General features: G+C 43.2%; 1 protein-coding gene across 2 annotated transcripts in view; it reads left to right on the top strand.

Moving 5' to 3' along the window:
• The window catches only part of LOC310779146 (sodium/hydrogen exchanger 1-like), a 36618-nt gene that overhangs the window by 10384 nt on the left and 13016 nt on the right, over positions 1-13218 (top strand). For both annotated transcript variants that reach the window (XM_083639643.1, XM_083639644.1), the window contains exons 7-14: positions 1015-1117; positions 2221-2297; positions 2468-2574; positions 3081-3157; positions 3365-3512; positions 6467-6684; positions 8335-10018; positions 12893-13171. In XM_083639643.1, coding sequence (XP_083495769.1) covers positions 9951-10018; positions 12893-13171 — 347 coding nt within the window. In that variant the 5' untranslated portion in view covers positions 1015-1117; positions 2221-2297; positions 2468-2574; ... (2 more) ...; positions 6467-6684; positions 8335-9950. The remainder of the gene's footprint in view (positions 1-1014; positions 1118-2220; positions 2298-2467; positions 2575-3080; positions 3158-3364; positions 3513-6466; positions 6685-8334; positions 10019-12892; positions 13172-13218) is intronic.

The raw sequence follows: 13218 nt of genomic DNA on the forward strand, positions 1-13218 counted from the left end.
AATGTGGCACGTTGGACAACAGCGGGATGGTGTACACAGCATTAATTATAGCCTCCTTCACCGCCTCGGCCGGCATCTTCTTTGAAAAGTTGAAACAAATCTCGGAACGCCTCCTCTCGAGACCTCGACTCTGATTGGCTAAACGGACAGTGACTATCCGACCATCCGACCATCCGATACGTCTATCCAGAAAAAGTTCATCCCTCTTCAACTTTCTGTCCATCAAAACGTATGCAAATCTTCTGGATACGTACGCTTCTGAGTACTCCACGGACAGTCGGACAGCTGTCATTGAAAATGAATGGAAGTGAACAGAGAAATGAACGCACACGGACAGACACCACGGATCAGTGTGGCCAAGGCCTAATGTAACGCTACGCTGTGTCCGTTGCATTGTTTTTGAGATGACCTGGAACATAGTTGTTAGTTGTGAGCTAATAACGTTAGTTGTGTGGCAATAAAACGACACTGAATTACCAGTTTGATATAACGGTCAACCGAGTCACACTCTTTCCATGAAGCCCACCAGCTTTAATAATATCTGTTGGCTAGTTGTTGATATTTAAAGTCCCTGGAAACCAGAAATATTTCTTTATTATTTAGCATTTTGAGTTCATCACATCACAGGACCCTATGTTAATAAGCCACCAGCCAAATTTGAACGATGATGAACGTCGCAAAGTATATAAATTTAGGTTTGACAGTCATGGCAAAAGTCATGAGAATCAATTAGTTTTTAGAGTGTATTTTCTCCCGCGGACTGTGTGGGCGTGTCAGGCTGTCTTGAGAAATCTGATGTAGTTACCGTAGTTCATTTGTTGACTGAATGTTTCTCAGAATGCGATTATCATGCTGCTGACTAACCCTGGTTTTAGTGCTGTGACTCACATATATGTGGACATGTTCCTATAAGTGCCTTTTATAGTTTCACTGTGCTTATGTGTTGATCTATATCTGATGGAGAAAAGTTGATTTTCACATTAATTATAATTAAATATTTTTTTACATTGCCAGGTTGCAAACCAACAAGTGAACTCCTACAACTCATCAGTTCAACTGGAAAATGGCAGCCATGCTAATTAACGTGGCCATGGGCCTGAAGTCACTTCACAGCTGGGTAAGTGGGTCACTCACATCACTAACCTGTTATTTTACGAGCTATTATTATATGACTCTCTTTCAAGAGTCATATAAAAAAGGTATCGAACACTCTAAAATTCAATCTCTGCAATTTTAGGCAGATTAGAGCATCTCTGACTGACAGTGCGGCTCTAACCTTTCTCCATTCAATGATTTTTGCACATATAGACTACTGCCTCACTGGTCCTTCACAGGAGTAACCACCTTGAAGCCCATCGAGTCTCTATATAAAAAGGCCCTGCAAATTTTAGATAAGAAACCTATATCTTACCATCATTGCAATATACTTCTAAAGTACAAGCTCCTCAGCTTTGACAATTATAAAAAATTTAAAATTGCCTGTATGATTTATAAAATCCTTCATGGGCTAGCACCACCTCCTTTAGAATGCTTTATCAAACGGAGAGCTACCCAGAACACCACGCGAAGCTCGTCGAGAGGTGACTGTGAACTACCTCTGAGACGGTCCTCTGTCGGACAAAATGTTTTGTCCTACAGGGGTAGCAAACTGGCAAACTGTGGAATAGCCTACCAATGTCAGTCAGAGAGAGTAGCAGTTTTCACACCTTTAAGGGGCTGTTAAAGTCATGGCTCAGATCAAATCAAAACTGCGACCATATCTAAACCCTTTTGTTTCATGTGTTGTTTTTGTATATATATATCCTTGTAAGTCCTATGTCTACCTTGGTCAATGTCCCTAATGTTTCCTGTTTTTGTTTTATTTGTATTACATACCGGAATTGAAGGTCTGTATGTGCCCACTTGAATTGCAAAGTTAAATGCCTCCTTCATGTATATGTATGTCTCCTCTCCTTTTTACCCTATGTGTATGTATGTGTCACCTACATTGCACCCCTGTCAGTTGCCCTATGTATGCACTAATTTTTCTATTTCTTCTTTTTAAACTTTTTTGTACCTCACCTGTCGAGGGACTACGGATGGAAATTAGCTAAGGCTATAATCCGGCACATTTACATGCAAATGTTCATTAATGTTGCACTGTCCCTGAAATAAATAAATAAAAAATTACCTACCTGTCTTTAGACTAAATGTCATGACTTTGTTTCAATCTTTTTACAGTTAACAAACAAGCCAGAGCTCCCAGCCCACCGCCCAGCGACATGGTTCTGTGAAACAGTGCCTTCTCCTTCAACCAGGTATAATTCTGGACTTGATCTGAAAGCTTGTGTGATTTATCAAATGTCTTCAAAGGGCGTAATGTAGGGCTAGCATTTGAATCCAGAGGTAAATTAGTATTTGGGACAGCCCTACAGTTGGAACAATATTTGGCATTAAAATGTAATACTTTAATTTGCCTTCATTCCAGTGGCAGCTGGTCTCCTCTCCATGACCTTCTGCTCATGACCGATGCCTGCAGCAACTGGCGGATGGAGCAGGATGTGGCCGTGCTGACCAAGCAGCTGGAACAGCAAGGTAGAGCATGAAGAAGCACACATGAATTTGAATGAGTTTTCATAAACTGTTAAACTCCACCTACCTCCCCCCCATAGAGACACTGCGGAGCGTGCCATCATTCAGAAACCACGCCCAAAACGGGGGAAAACACAATCTCCCCTCCAATCCTGGCATTCCTCCTATGTCGCGTGCATGGTCGGGTGTTGCACAAAAATATCGTATATGCGGAAGATGAACACTCCAACTTACTTCATTGACAGCAACATCCACATTTTTCTTCTTGCCAATTCTCAATGGCTTCCTTGTTTTCCTTGGGAGTACAAAAAAATGTTAACTGGCGATTTTTTTTTACATTTGTTGTCTGCGCAGCCCACCACACAACAGCTTTTAGCTATGTTTAATTCAAGGAAAATGACACTGGTGTGTGGAAATGAACTGTGCTTTTCCCCCGTGATGGGCGTGGCCTATTTCATACTGTACATTTACTGTTTCTCATCTCACTCTGTAACCATCTATCTATACAGACTGAGAACATCCAGTTGAAACGCAGTCTGGAGAAGCTGAAAGGACAGCGTGAGGAACAGGAGCTAGAGATCAACAGGTAAGCACCTAAGGACTCAAAACACTTGAAGGGAATGTGAGTCTCTCTTCTTTTTTCATTTCTTTTCATGAGTGCTGGTTGTACGACAAGAGACCATTTCTCATTTGTGACTCAGAAAAAACGACAGGACTTCTGATGAAGCTGTTTTTATTCATTCATGTATAAATTGCCTGACCCACAGTTTCACTGCTCGCCTGTCTCTTTTAGGTTGACAACACGCCTGAAGGAGGAGAGAATCCACTACTTTGACCTCTGCAGTGAGCAGGGGGCGAAGGAGTGGATGCTGACCCAAGAGCTCATCTCCAAAATCAAGGATGAGAAACATCAGCGGGAGATCCAGGACTTGAAGAACCAGGTGGGGAAGCACTGTATGCTATTGTGTGCTGGGGCAGCAGGCTGAAGGCAGCGGACGCCAACAGACTCAACAAACTGATCCGTAAGGCCAGGGACATTGTGGGGCTGGATCTGGGCTCTCTGACTGCGGTGTCAGAGAAGAGAACGTTGTCCAGGCTACGCTCCATCATGAGCAACGACTCACACCCACTCCACGGCGTGCTAGTCAAACACAGGAGTACGTTCAGTGAGAGACTGATTCCACCTAGATGCAATACGGAGAGGCACAGGAAATCATTCCTGCCTGTGGCCATTGGTCTATTTAATGCCTCTCTTAAAAGAGCACCTCGGAGACGCTCAGTCAAGGACAGTCTGTTGAAAGGCCAGGAGCCCCTGAGCCCCTGATATAAGAGTCATGAAACAGCTTCCCAGTGTCAATTCCTTTTCTCACCCCTCCCTCATGCCCTTATAGCCAATCCAAGATTCAAGATTCAAGATTTGTATTGTCACTCCAGTCCGTAGTACAAGTATCACGTGTGAAATTCTTGTGCTGTAGACTCCGTTACAACATAGTGCAAAATAGCAGGGCATATGAGTGCAAAAACAACAAGAGACACAACAAGCAATAAAACAAGCCAAAAAACAGTGACATATTCACTGCACATAGGTGCAAATAGTATAGACATAATTTAAACATAATTATAATAATGTTTAATAATTAAACATTCTGTTTGCACAGGTGCAAATAGCATAGACCTAATTAGAATTAAACATACGTAATGGTAGTAGCTGCAGTACAGCTACTACATGATTGTTGGGAGTTTATTTGTGTATGTTAAGGAGTCTCGTGGCCTGCGGGAAGAAACTGTCCCTCAAGCGATTTGTGTGTGCTTTTGGGACAGTGTATCTCCTCCCTGAGGGTAACAGGGAGAACATGTGGTTCACATGTGGGGGTGGTTTGTGTCCTTGATGGTCTTCAGGGACCTCCTGAGGCAATCCAATATTGCTGTAGAGGTGGAATGATGAGCAGCTGTAGTGCCTTATGCAACTTGGATGACATTAGTTTTTCGGCCTCTGCATCTTTGACATGATAGTAGAAGTGGTTACCAGACTGGGGTGGGGACATCTCTCTCTGGCTGTCGTGTGTGTTTTCCTGATCAGAATGTATCTTTGACATGATAGTAGAAGTGGTTACCAGACTGGGATGGGGACATCTCTCTCTGGCTGTCGTGTGTGTTTTCCTGATCAGAATGTATCTTTGACATGATGGAGAAGTGGTTACCAGACTGGGATGGGGACATCTCTCTCTGGCTGTCGTGTGTGTTTTCCTGATCAGAATGCATCTTTGACATGATAGTAGAAGTGGTTACCAGACTGGGATGGGGACGTCTCTCTCTGGCTGTCGTGTGTGTTTTCCTGATCAGAATGCATCTTTGACATGATAGTAGAAGTGGTTACCAGACTGGGATGGGGACGTCTCTCTCTGGCTGTCGTGTGTGTTTTCTGATCAGAATGCATCTTTGACATGATAGTAGAAGTGGTTACCAGACTGGGATGGGGACATCTCTCTCTGGCTGTCGTGTGTGTTTTCTGATCAGAATGCATCTTTGACATGATGGAGAAGTGGTTACCAGACTGGGATGGGGACATCTCTCTCTGGCTGTCGTGTGTGTTTTCTGATCAGAATGCATCTTTGACATGATGGAGAAGTGGTTACCAGACTGGGATGGGGACGTCTCTCTCTGGCTGTCGTGTGTGTTTTCTGATCAGAATGCATCTTTGACATGATAGTAGAAGTGGTTACCAGACTGGGATGGGGACGTCTCTCTCTGGCTGTCGTGTGTGTTTTCTGATCAGAATGCATCTTTGACATGATAGTAGAAGTGGTTACCAGACTGGGGTGGGGACGTCTCTCTCTGGCTGTCGTGTGTGTTTTCTGATCAGAATGCATCTTTGACATGATGGAGAAGTGGTTACCAGACTGGGATGGGGACGTCTCTCTCTGGCTGTCGTGTGTGTTTTCCTGATCAGAATGCATCTTTGACATGATAGTAGAAGTGGTTACCAGACTGGGATGGGGACATCTCTCTCTGGCTGTCGTGTGTGTTTTCCTGATCAGAATGCATCTTTGACATGATAGTAGAAGTGGTTACCAGACTGGGATGGGGACGTCTCTCTCTGGCTGTCGTGTGTGTTTTCTGATCAGAATGGAACTTAGGCTGGAAATTGGAGCAATTTGTTATGCAGTAACCTCTGACATCACTGTTCCCCTTTGTTGCTGGAGAAGAGTTGAAAATGCTATTTTGTTCAGATTGCCTGTTCCAGTGTGTTCCAGGCCAACGGCGCCCCCGCCAGGCCAGAAAAAAGATTGATTTTTTTTCCTGCTTTCCCCAAAATTTCAATAAACCTTTATGGCATATTATTACAATACAACAATGCTGGTGTTGACAGTGTTGACAGTAATAGAAGATGCCAAATCATTAAAAACAATAAGCATTTTGCTTTTAGGAGCATTGTGCCAGCGTGCAGCGCTGTTCCAAAACGTGTCAACGTGTGTCGTTGCCTGGGAAACGCACATCCCATAATACAACTGTTCGCATCGCATCCCATAATAGTATGATGATACTTGGGATGCCATTGCGTACATGGATGCGAACAGGTTAGCTAAAAGTTTAGTGTCGCCAGTGAGGGCCCCCATCGTTGCGGTCGGGGTACATTTCGAAATCCCTCCAGGCCTGAAATTTTTCTAGGGGAAACACTGCTGTTCCCATATTATTCTCAGAAGCAATAATCAGTGATTTGATAATGTTTGCTTTTATACTAAGACCATCAAAGCTAGATTCAGAAAGAAGAGCGAACATTTTCTGAGGAGTTAGGAAACTATTCAAATCTCATAAAACAATCAAATGTTCACTCACTTTATTATCCATTCAACTGATGCAAAAGGCATTAGCATCTTGTCCCTTGTCCTTACAGGTTGATAGCATGCGGGGCAGTGATGCGACCCTACGTGGAGGCCAACATATCCCACAAGTCCCACACCACCATCAAGTACTTCCTGAAGATGTGGAGCAGCGTCAGCGAGACGCTCATCTTCAACTTCCTGGGCGTGGCCACGGTGGACGGACAGCACTCCTGGAACTGGACCTTCGTCACGGTCACTGTCATCCTGTGTCTGGTGGCACGGGTCATAGGTCAGCTCTACTGTAGTGGTTTCCAAACGTTCTGAACGTATATGTGATGGCAGGCGGGGGTGTGTTAAGATATACATTCAAACGGAAACAACTATGCATGATGTCATGGTGGACTGCCGTTGATAATCTATGCACAAGTCAAGTGAATAGCTTCTTATGAAACACGTTTGTCACAAAGTTCACTATAGAGCAAGTACTGTACATAATATGTTAAGCAATGAGCAGAGCATATATATATATATATATATATATATATATATACATATATATACACCAGAGGGTTAGGGTAGCGGAGCGGTGATAATTACCGCTCCTCGCTCCCAGAGCGGTCCTTTCCACCCGCTCCAGCGCTCACGGCCGCTCCAGACCGCTCCCCGCTCGATACAGATTTCACCCGCTCGCACTCACCGCTCCACTCCGCTCAAAAGAATAAGAGAGATAAAAAGGCCAGGGTGTTTTAATTTGCATTTAAACGCGTTTCGGCATATGTGCCTTCATCAGAGCAGAGCATGCTCTGATGAAGGCACATATGCCGAAACGCGTTGACCCTCAATAAAAAAAGAAAGTGGAAATCTGAAGTCTTGCATCTCAATTTTTGGCGTGCTGCTACCGTCACTCTTGTAGTGATTTTTTTGATGATATACTGTCTGTCTGTGACTTCATTGGTTGTTGCCAAGAGTCACGAGCTCATCACAAGATACTGCCACACACATCATGTGATGGGAGAGCTTGTGATGGAAAACCGTTTTTAAGTTGTAGCGGTCAGTGGGTTTGTGGTCACTTCAGTGCCTACGGAGCCATCTCACATTGAGTAGCTTATTAAAACACACAATCAGAGAGAAAAGTCATTTGACTTTTATTAGGGCTAATTCATAAAACTCTGCAGTGACAGAACAGCAGCACGCAAAATCTGCACCACGGTAATTTACCCCGATTCATAAAATTATGAATTATGATTGTGAATACCATGATGGATCCACATTAGTTATTAGTCAGCTGCAACACAGGTGATCACAGCCAATCACAACCAACATGTTAATTAAGCTTGACATTGCAACAGTCTGCCTCTGAGTCTGTATCTGTCAATGGGCAGCAGAGACATGTTAGAATGGCAGATGATGTTGGGCATGGTAAACCAAATGTTTATGATGTCACTGACTGAGATTATGAATTGGTCAGTGGTGATCATCACCTGATGAAGACCTATCAATGCTCTGTAAGATAAATATATAGGAGCATTGGTGGCAGCAGCCTTCTCTTTAGGCTACTTTATCTCTGCTACACTCCAGCACCTGCTAAAACGTTTATGTGACGTGTATGGTCATCTTCTCTTTTTCAAAATGATAATTTTCATTAGTTAACGTTCATTTTTACAATAGACCGTGACCAAAATGGGTGGAAGAATGGAGAAAACGGGTCATGCAAAATTTGCAAATCGCTTCCCAATATTTCGCATTTTGAAGCACCCTACCGTGACGGTATCTGCCCCTAACGTTACTCTAAACCTGCCAGTAAGTTTTATGATACAGCCCCATTCTATGGCCCTAAATGGTCAACTCTGGCAAAAAAAATAGCAAATATTACAGTATTTGACCCAAATCTGTTACACACACACTCAAACCCAGTTTCTCATGACATTGTCCTTCCCAGGTGTGGTTGCTCTGGTCTACGTTATCAACAAGTTCCACATCGTCAAGCTGACCACCAAGGACCAGTTCATTATAGCCTACGGTGGCCTGCGAGGAGCCATCGCCTTCTCCCTGTGCTACCTGCTGGACAAGGACCATTTCCCCATGAGAGACATGTTCCTCACCGCCATCTTCTTCACTGTCTTTGTCCAGGTACTGTCTGTTCTGTTCCCCACTCAACAGACTTAGCCGTTAGCCGTTAGCTGTTAGCCGCGTTAATATAAGAGCCCGACCCGTCACCCGTGACGTAAACACATACATGCAGGCAGGCTACATACACAGTCACTCGCAAAGGTTTATTACAGCTGAGAGGCTAAGTAAGGGACGCTAATGTTATCTCTCTGACTCGTTGGCTCCAATACACCCTTTTCACAGGGGCCATTTTGTGTCAAAAAGGCAGGGTAAACACAGGGGCAAGCATAACACTAATGAGGGTTTCCAACTTCCATGATTCACCCGTTTACACAACTTCTTTGCGGGTTATCTGCCCCGGTGTACAACTGATTCAGCTCAGTCTGTCAGGAGGTGTGAGGTGATGCGCTTCATCAGATGGCCTCTAAGTTTACACCAACCGCAAAGATCATCTCATATCATACGAGGGAGTCCTGTTCAGTCTGTCTCGTGGTGTTGCCTAGTTGAAGGATTTGCCTAATAAGATTCAAGATTATTTCAAGATTATAAGATTATTTTAATTTGTCCCGAGGGAAATTTGTCTTGGACATACAGGCTGCCACATAGGTACACAGTGCCATAACAAAAACAACAACAAAAAACAATAGTGCATAGCACACCAGTGCCGACATGTGCAAACACACAACCAAAGTGCAAACATCAATAATTTACAGTACAATCAACAATACATTACCTATGACCTGAGTTTAGGAGACTGACTGATATGGGGATGAAAGAGTATTTGTATCTGTTGAGGTGTCTTTTTTTGTTCTTGATTGGGACTCTGTAACGCCTGCCAGATGGAAGCAGTTCGTATTCTGAATACAAGACATGAGAGGGGTCAGCAATGATCTTCCTAGCTTGTCTTATGAGTGATTTTGATAGCGAGGATGATATGCCATTCACCTTGGTGACAAGAGGATACAATTATGAACCAGAGAGAATACAGAAGAGAATACAGAAGAGGAACTTTTGCAGAGAGTGAAGTGAACAGGCAGAGAGATGCGCCTCCTGTCTAAATGCCTGGGTGCCCTGGCTGCAGACCTTTTTCACCATTCCCAGGATAAATTGTGGAAAACGTCCCAGACCAGAGAGGCCAGGTGACTTGTTGTCTCTAAAGTAAGTCAGTGTTTTATCTCTCTTCTAAGCCTTCCTGTTTTGTAAACCGCGGCTCTGTGCTCTGTGCAGGCTTTTAGCGGAGGAATACGGTAGTTGTACGGTTGGGAGAAAAAGCAGTGCCGAATGAAACTGCTGTTTTGCGGAAAAGTAAAGCGCTGAAAATTGTCAAAATAGAGCGTGCATGTACACGGATATCGATTTGTTTAGGTGGGCGTTGTTTTAGGTGGCTAAATTACGTTTTTTTGTTTAGTTGTTGACCCCCCAGGACTTAGAGAGAAAAAGCTGGTGATGCTGCTGCTCTGGGTGCCGGATCTCGTTCGACGCTGCGCCCCGCTTCAAGAACACTGTACCTACCGGTAATTAAGTTAGTGTATCTGACTAGCTGATACTTGTTAAATACTTGATAAATGTTTTAACATTGCATGATATTCAGTATAATCTCAGATATCCGGCAAGAAAAAAAATATTAATTTCACTAAACTTCCTGAAATTCCAATTCACTTCCAATGTTTCATTGGAATTGATTGATTGATTGATTGAATTGACCCCAATGCTGTTGCAGACCACCATGCCACTGCATCGTGGCAATTACGGTCAGATGCAGCATTGGGATGCTGAAAATAGGTGTTAGATCTACTGTATGCAGTAGATGGCGCCATTTTGCAATGACGAATACCTCTGTTACATTTAGACTTCACTGTTTATACCAAGATATATTTGAAGCTGCTAGTGTAAGAAAGGAAACCCACAGTGACCTTGGCTTGTGTGATGAACACCAACATGAGGAAGGGATCAGTGGGATATTGCAGCAGACGTGTCTTTAGCATACATGTAACAAACACTGACCTTGCATGCAAGATCATGTGACACAGTTCCATTTCTATTTGGTCCTAGATAGTCCATGGGCCAAGGCAAAAATCGGTACCACCTGAGGTGACCGCACGATTTTGTTATTTTTGTCTTCCTACATGTCTGTAGTTTATATTTTGGTATGATAACCCTGCCCATTTGGTAGCTTAAGGATAGTTATCACTCTGTAAACAAACCTACCCCCATATAAATGACAAAACCCTGATTTCTGTGTATTAGTCCAGATGATATGTGAAAATGATGTTCCCTTTTTCGTAAAAGCATGAAACTTGGTACGCTTATAGTTTGGGGCCCTGTACAGTTTCAGAAATTGAGCCATCACAAAAATGCCTTGTGGCGGCCATTTTAATTCTGCCATAAGCATAGTTTGCATCATATCTCCTGAACCACACATGCTAACACTGAAAAGGAGATGTCTATCCCAATGTTTTCATGGTCAAGGATTACAATGATACCATAGAACATCATAAAGTGTTAAAGTGACTAATCAATTGTGAATTTGATGACGTTGTGAGAAGGAAATGACAGTATCTGATAACTGATGCTATCCTCTCCCGGTAGGGAGGGGAGGCTGGCCAGCGAGACTAACATAATTATGAAATTACCCTCAAAACACAATAATTGTCAATACTAAACCATGTTTGGTAGGCATGAATTTGCAATTAAAATAGCTATAATTCACCATTGTTAATCTCCGTCCTTACTCTAAAAATGGTAAACCCCATCTTGGATTTGGCCGTCTGGCAGAAAGTCGCAGGATGTTTGGGAGGGGCCTGGGGGCTATTTTAACAAAAGGCCCATAGAAGTAACCCTGACCCAAATTACTCATCAAAAAATGTTAGCCAGAGAGTGGTCATGGAATTGAGGTTATAGCATCAGTTATCAGAAACTGTGATTTCCTTCTCACGTCATTAAATTCACCATTGATTAGTTACTTTAACAGTTTATGATGTTCTATATGGTAGCCATCACCTTTTCTGTGTTATCATGTGTGATTCAGGAGATATGATGCAAACTACATAATTCACTTATGGCGGAATTAAAATGGCCACCACGAAGCATTTTTGTGATGGCTCAATTTCTGAAGATTTACGGGGCCCCAAACTATATGCGTACCAAGTTTCATGCTTTTATGAAAAAGTGAACATGATTTTCACATATCATCTGGACTAATACACAGAAATCAGGGTTTTGTCATTTATATGGAGAAGGTTTTTTACAGAGTGATAACTATCAATAAGCTACCAGATTGGCAGGGTTATCATACCAAAATATAAACTAGAGACATGTAGGAAGACAAAAATACAAAAAGTGCGCGGTCCCCTTAGGTGGTACCGATTTCACCATTGGCCCATGGACTAATTGCATTGTATCTTTCTCAAAACACCACTGAATTCACCAAAACATCACTGAATTCACCATTAACTATTCATGTGAACAGTTTATGATGTTGTATAGAGTGTCATTGTAATCCCTGACCATGAAAACATAGGGGTAGACATCACATTTTCTGCGTTATCATGTGTGGTTCAGAGATATGATGAAATCAGGGTTTTGTCATTTTTTGGGGGTAGGTTTGTTTACAGAGTGATAACTATCCTTAAGCTACCAAATCGGAAGGGTTATCATACCAAAATATAAACTAGAGACATGTAGGAAGACAAAAATAACAAAATTGTGCGGTCACCTCAGGTGGTACCGATATGTCAAAATTTCAGCCTTGGCCCATGGACTATTGTGGGCGTGAGATATTTCAACATTGTATTACAATGTTTACAATGATGACTGTTGTCTTTTTGGGTGTAATTCTCCACCCTGGACTTTGTGTCTGCTAGCTTGGCTTTCTTCTTCCTCTGTATGAGCAGTGAAAGTTACATTTTGCCTACATTGTCGATTAATCGGTTAACATAGATTGATCGATCAAATTCTTAATGTAGTAGGAGGAGTAGGGTTGAATTAGTTTGGAGTCTGCTACTATAGGTTGGAGGCTTTAGCTGATGTGGCCTCCAGAAGCATCCTGCGTGAGGCGATCCAGGACCGTCCTCACGTGATCAAAGGGGTCCCATAAACACGAGACAGGACAAAAGTGACAAAGCAAAGCAAAATGAGACAGACACTAATATCAACTGTCCACAGGTGATGTGGCTGTGCGTACCAGACTGACCTCTCGAGGGCCGAGGCAGACGCCATTTTAAGCCCCGTATGGACAAAAAGACACCATAAGATCAAAAGATGAACAGCCACAACAAAGACATAAATATTGATCATATCTACATGCGAAAGGGGGATGACTGTAACACTACGAAACTGTGATATATGAACAATATTAACTAATTTTCTGTGATATTATCTCTCCTCAGAGTCACCTGTTTGAGAGCATCCAGGAGGGCAAGTATGAGTTTCCAGACAAGGACTGGGCTCACATCTCAGAGGGAGCCAAGGACCTCATATCCAAGCTGCTGGTCTGGGATGCCACTCTGCGTCTCAGTGCTGCTCAGCTCCTCCAGCAGCCACTCTGCGTCTCAGTGCTGCTCAGCTCCTCCAGCAGCCACTCTGCGTCTCAGTGCTGCTCAGCTCCTCCAGCACCCACTCTGCGTCTCAGTGCTGCTCAGGTCCTCCAGCACCCCTGGGTGCAGGGGGTAGGTGTCTTCTAAACTTCTATTGACACATGACTACTGGTACTCTA

Source organism: Poromitra crassiceps (assembly GCF_964638095.1).
Source record: "Poromitra crassiceps genome assembly, chromosome: 7".
Classification (NCBI taxonomy): domain Eukaryota; kingdom Metazoa; phylum Chordata; class Actinopteri; order Beryciformes; family Melamphaidae; genus Poromitra; species Poromitra crassiceps.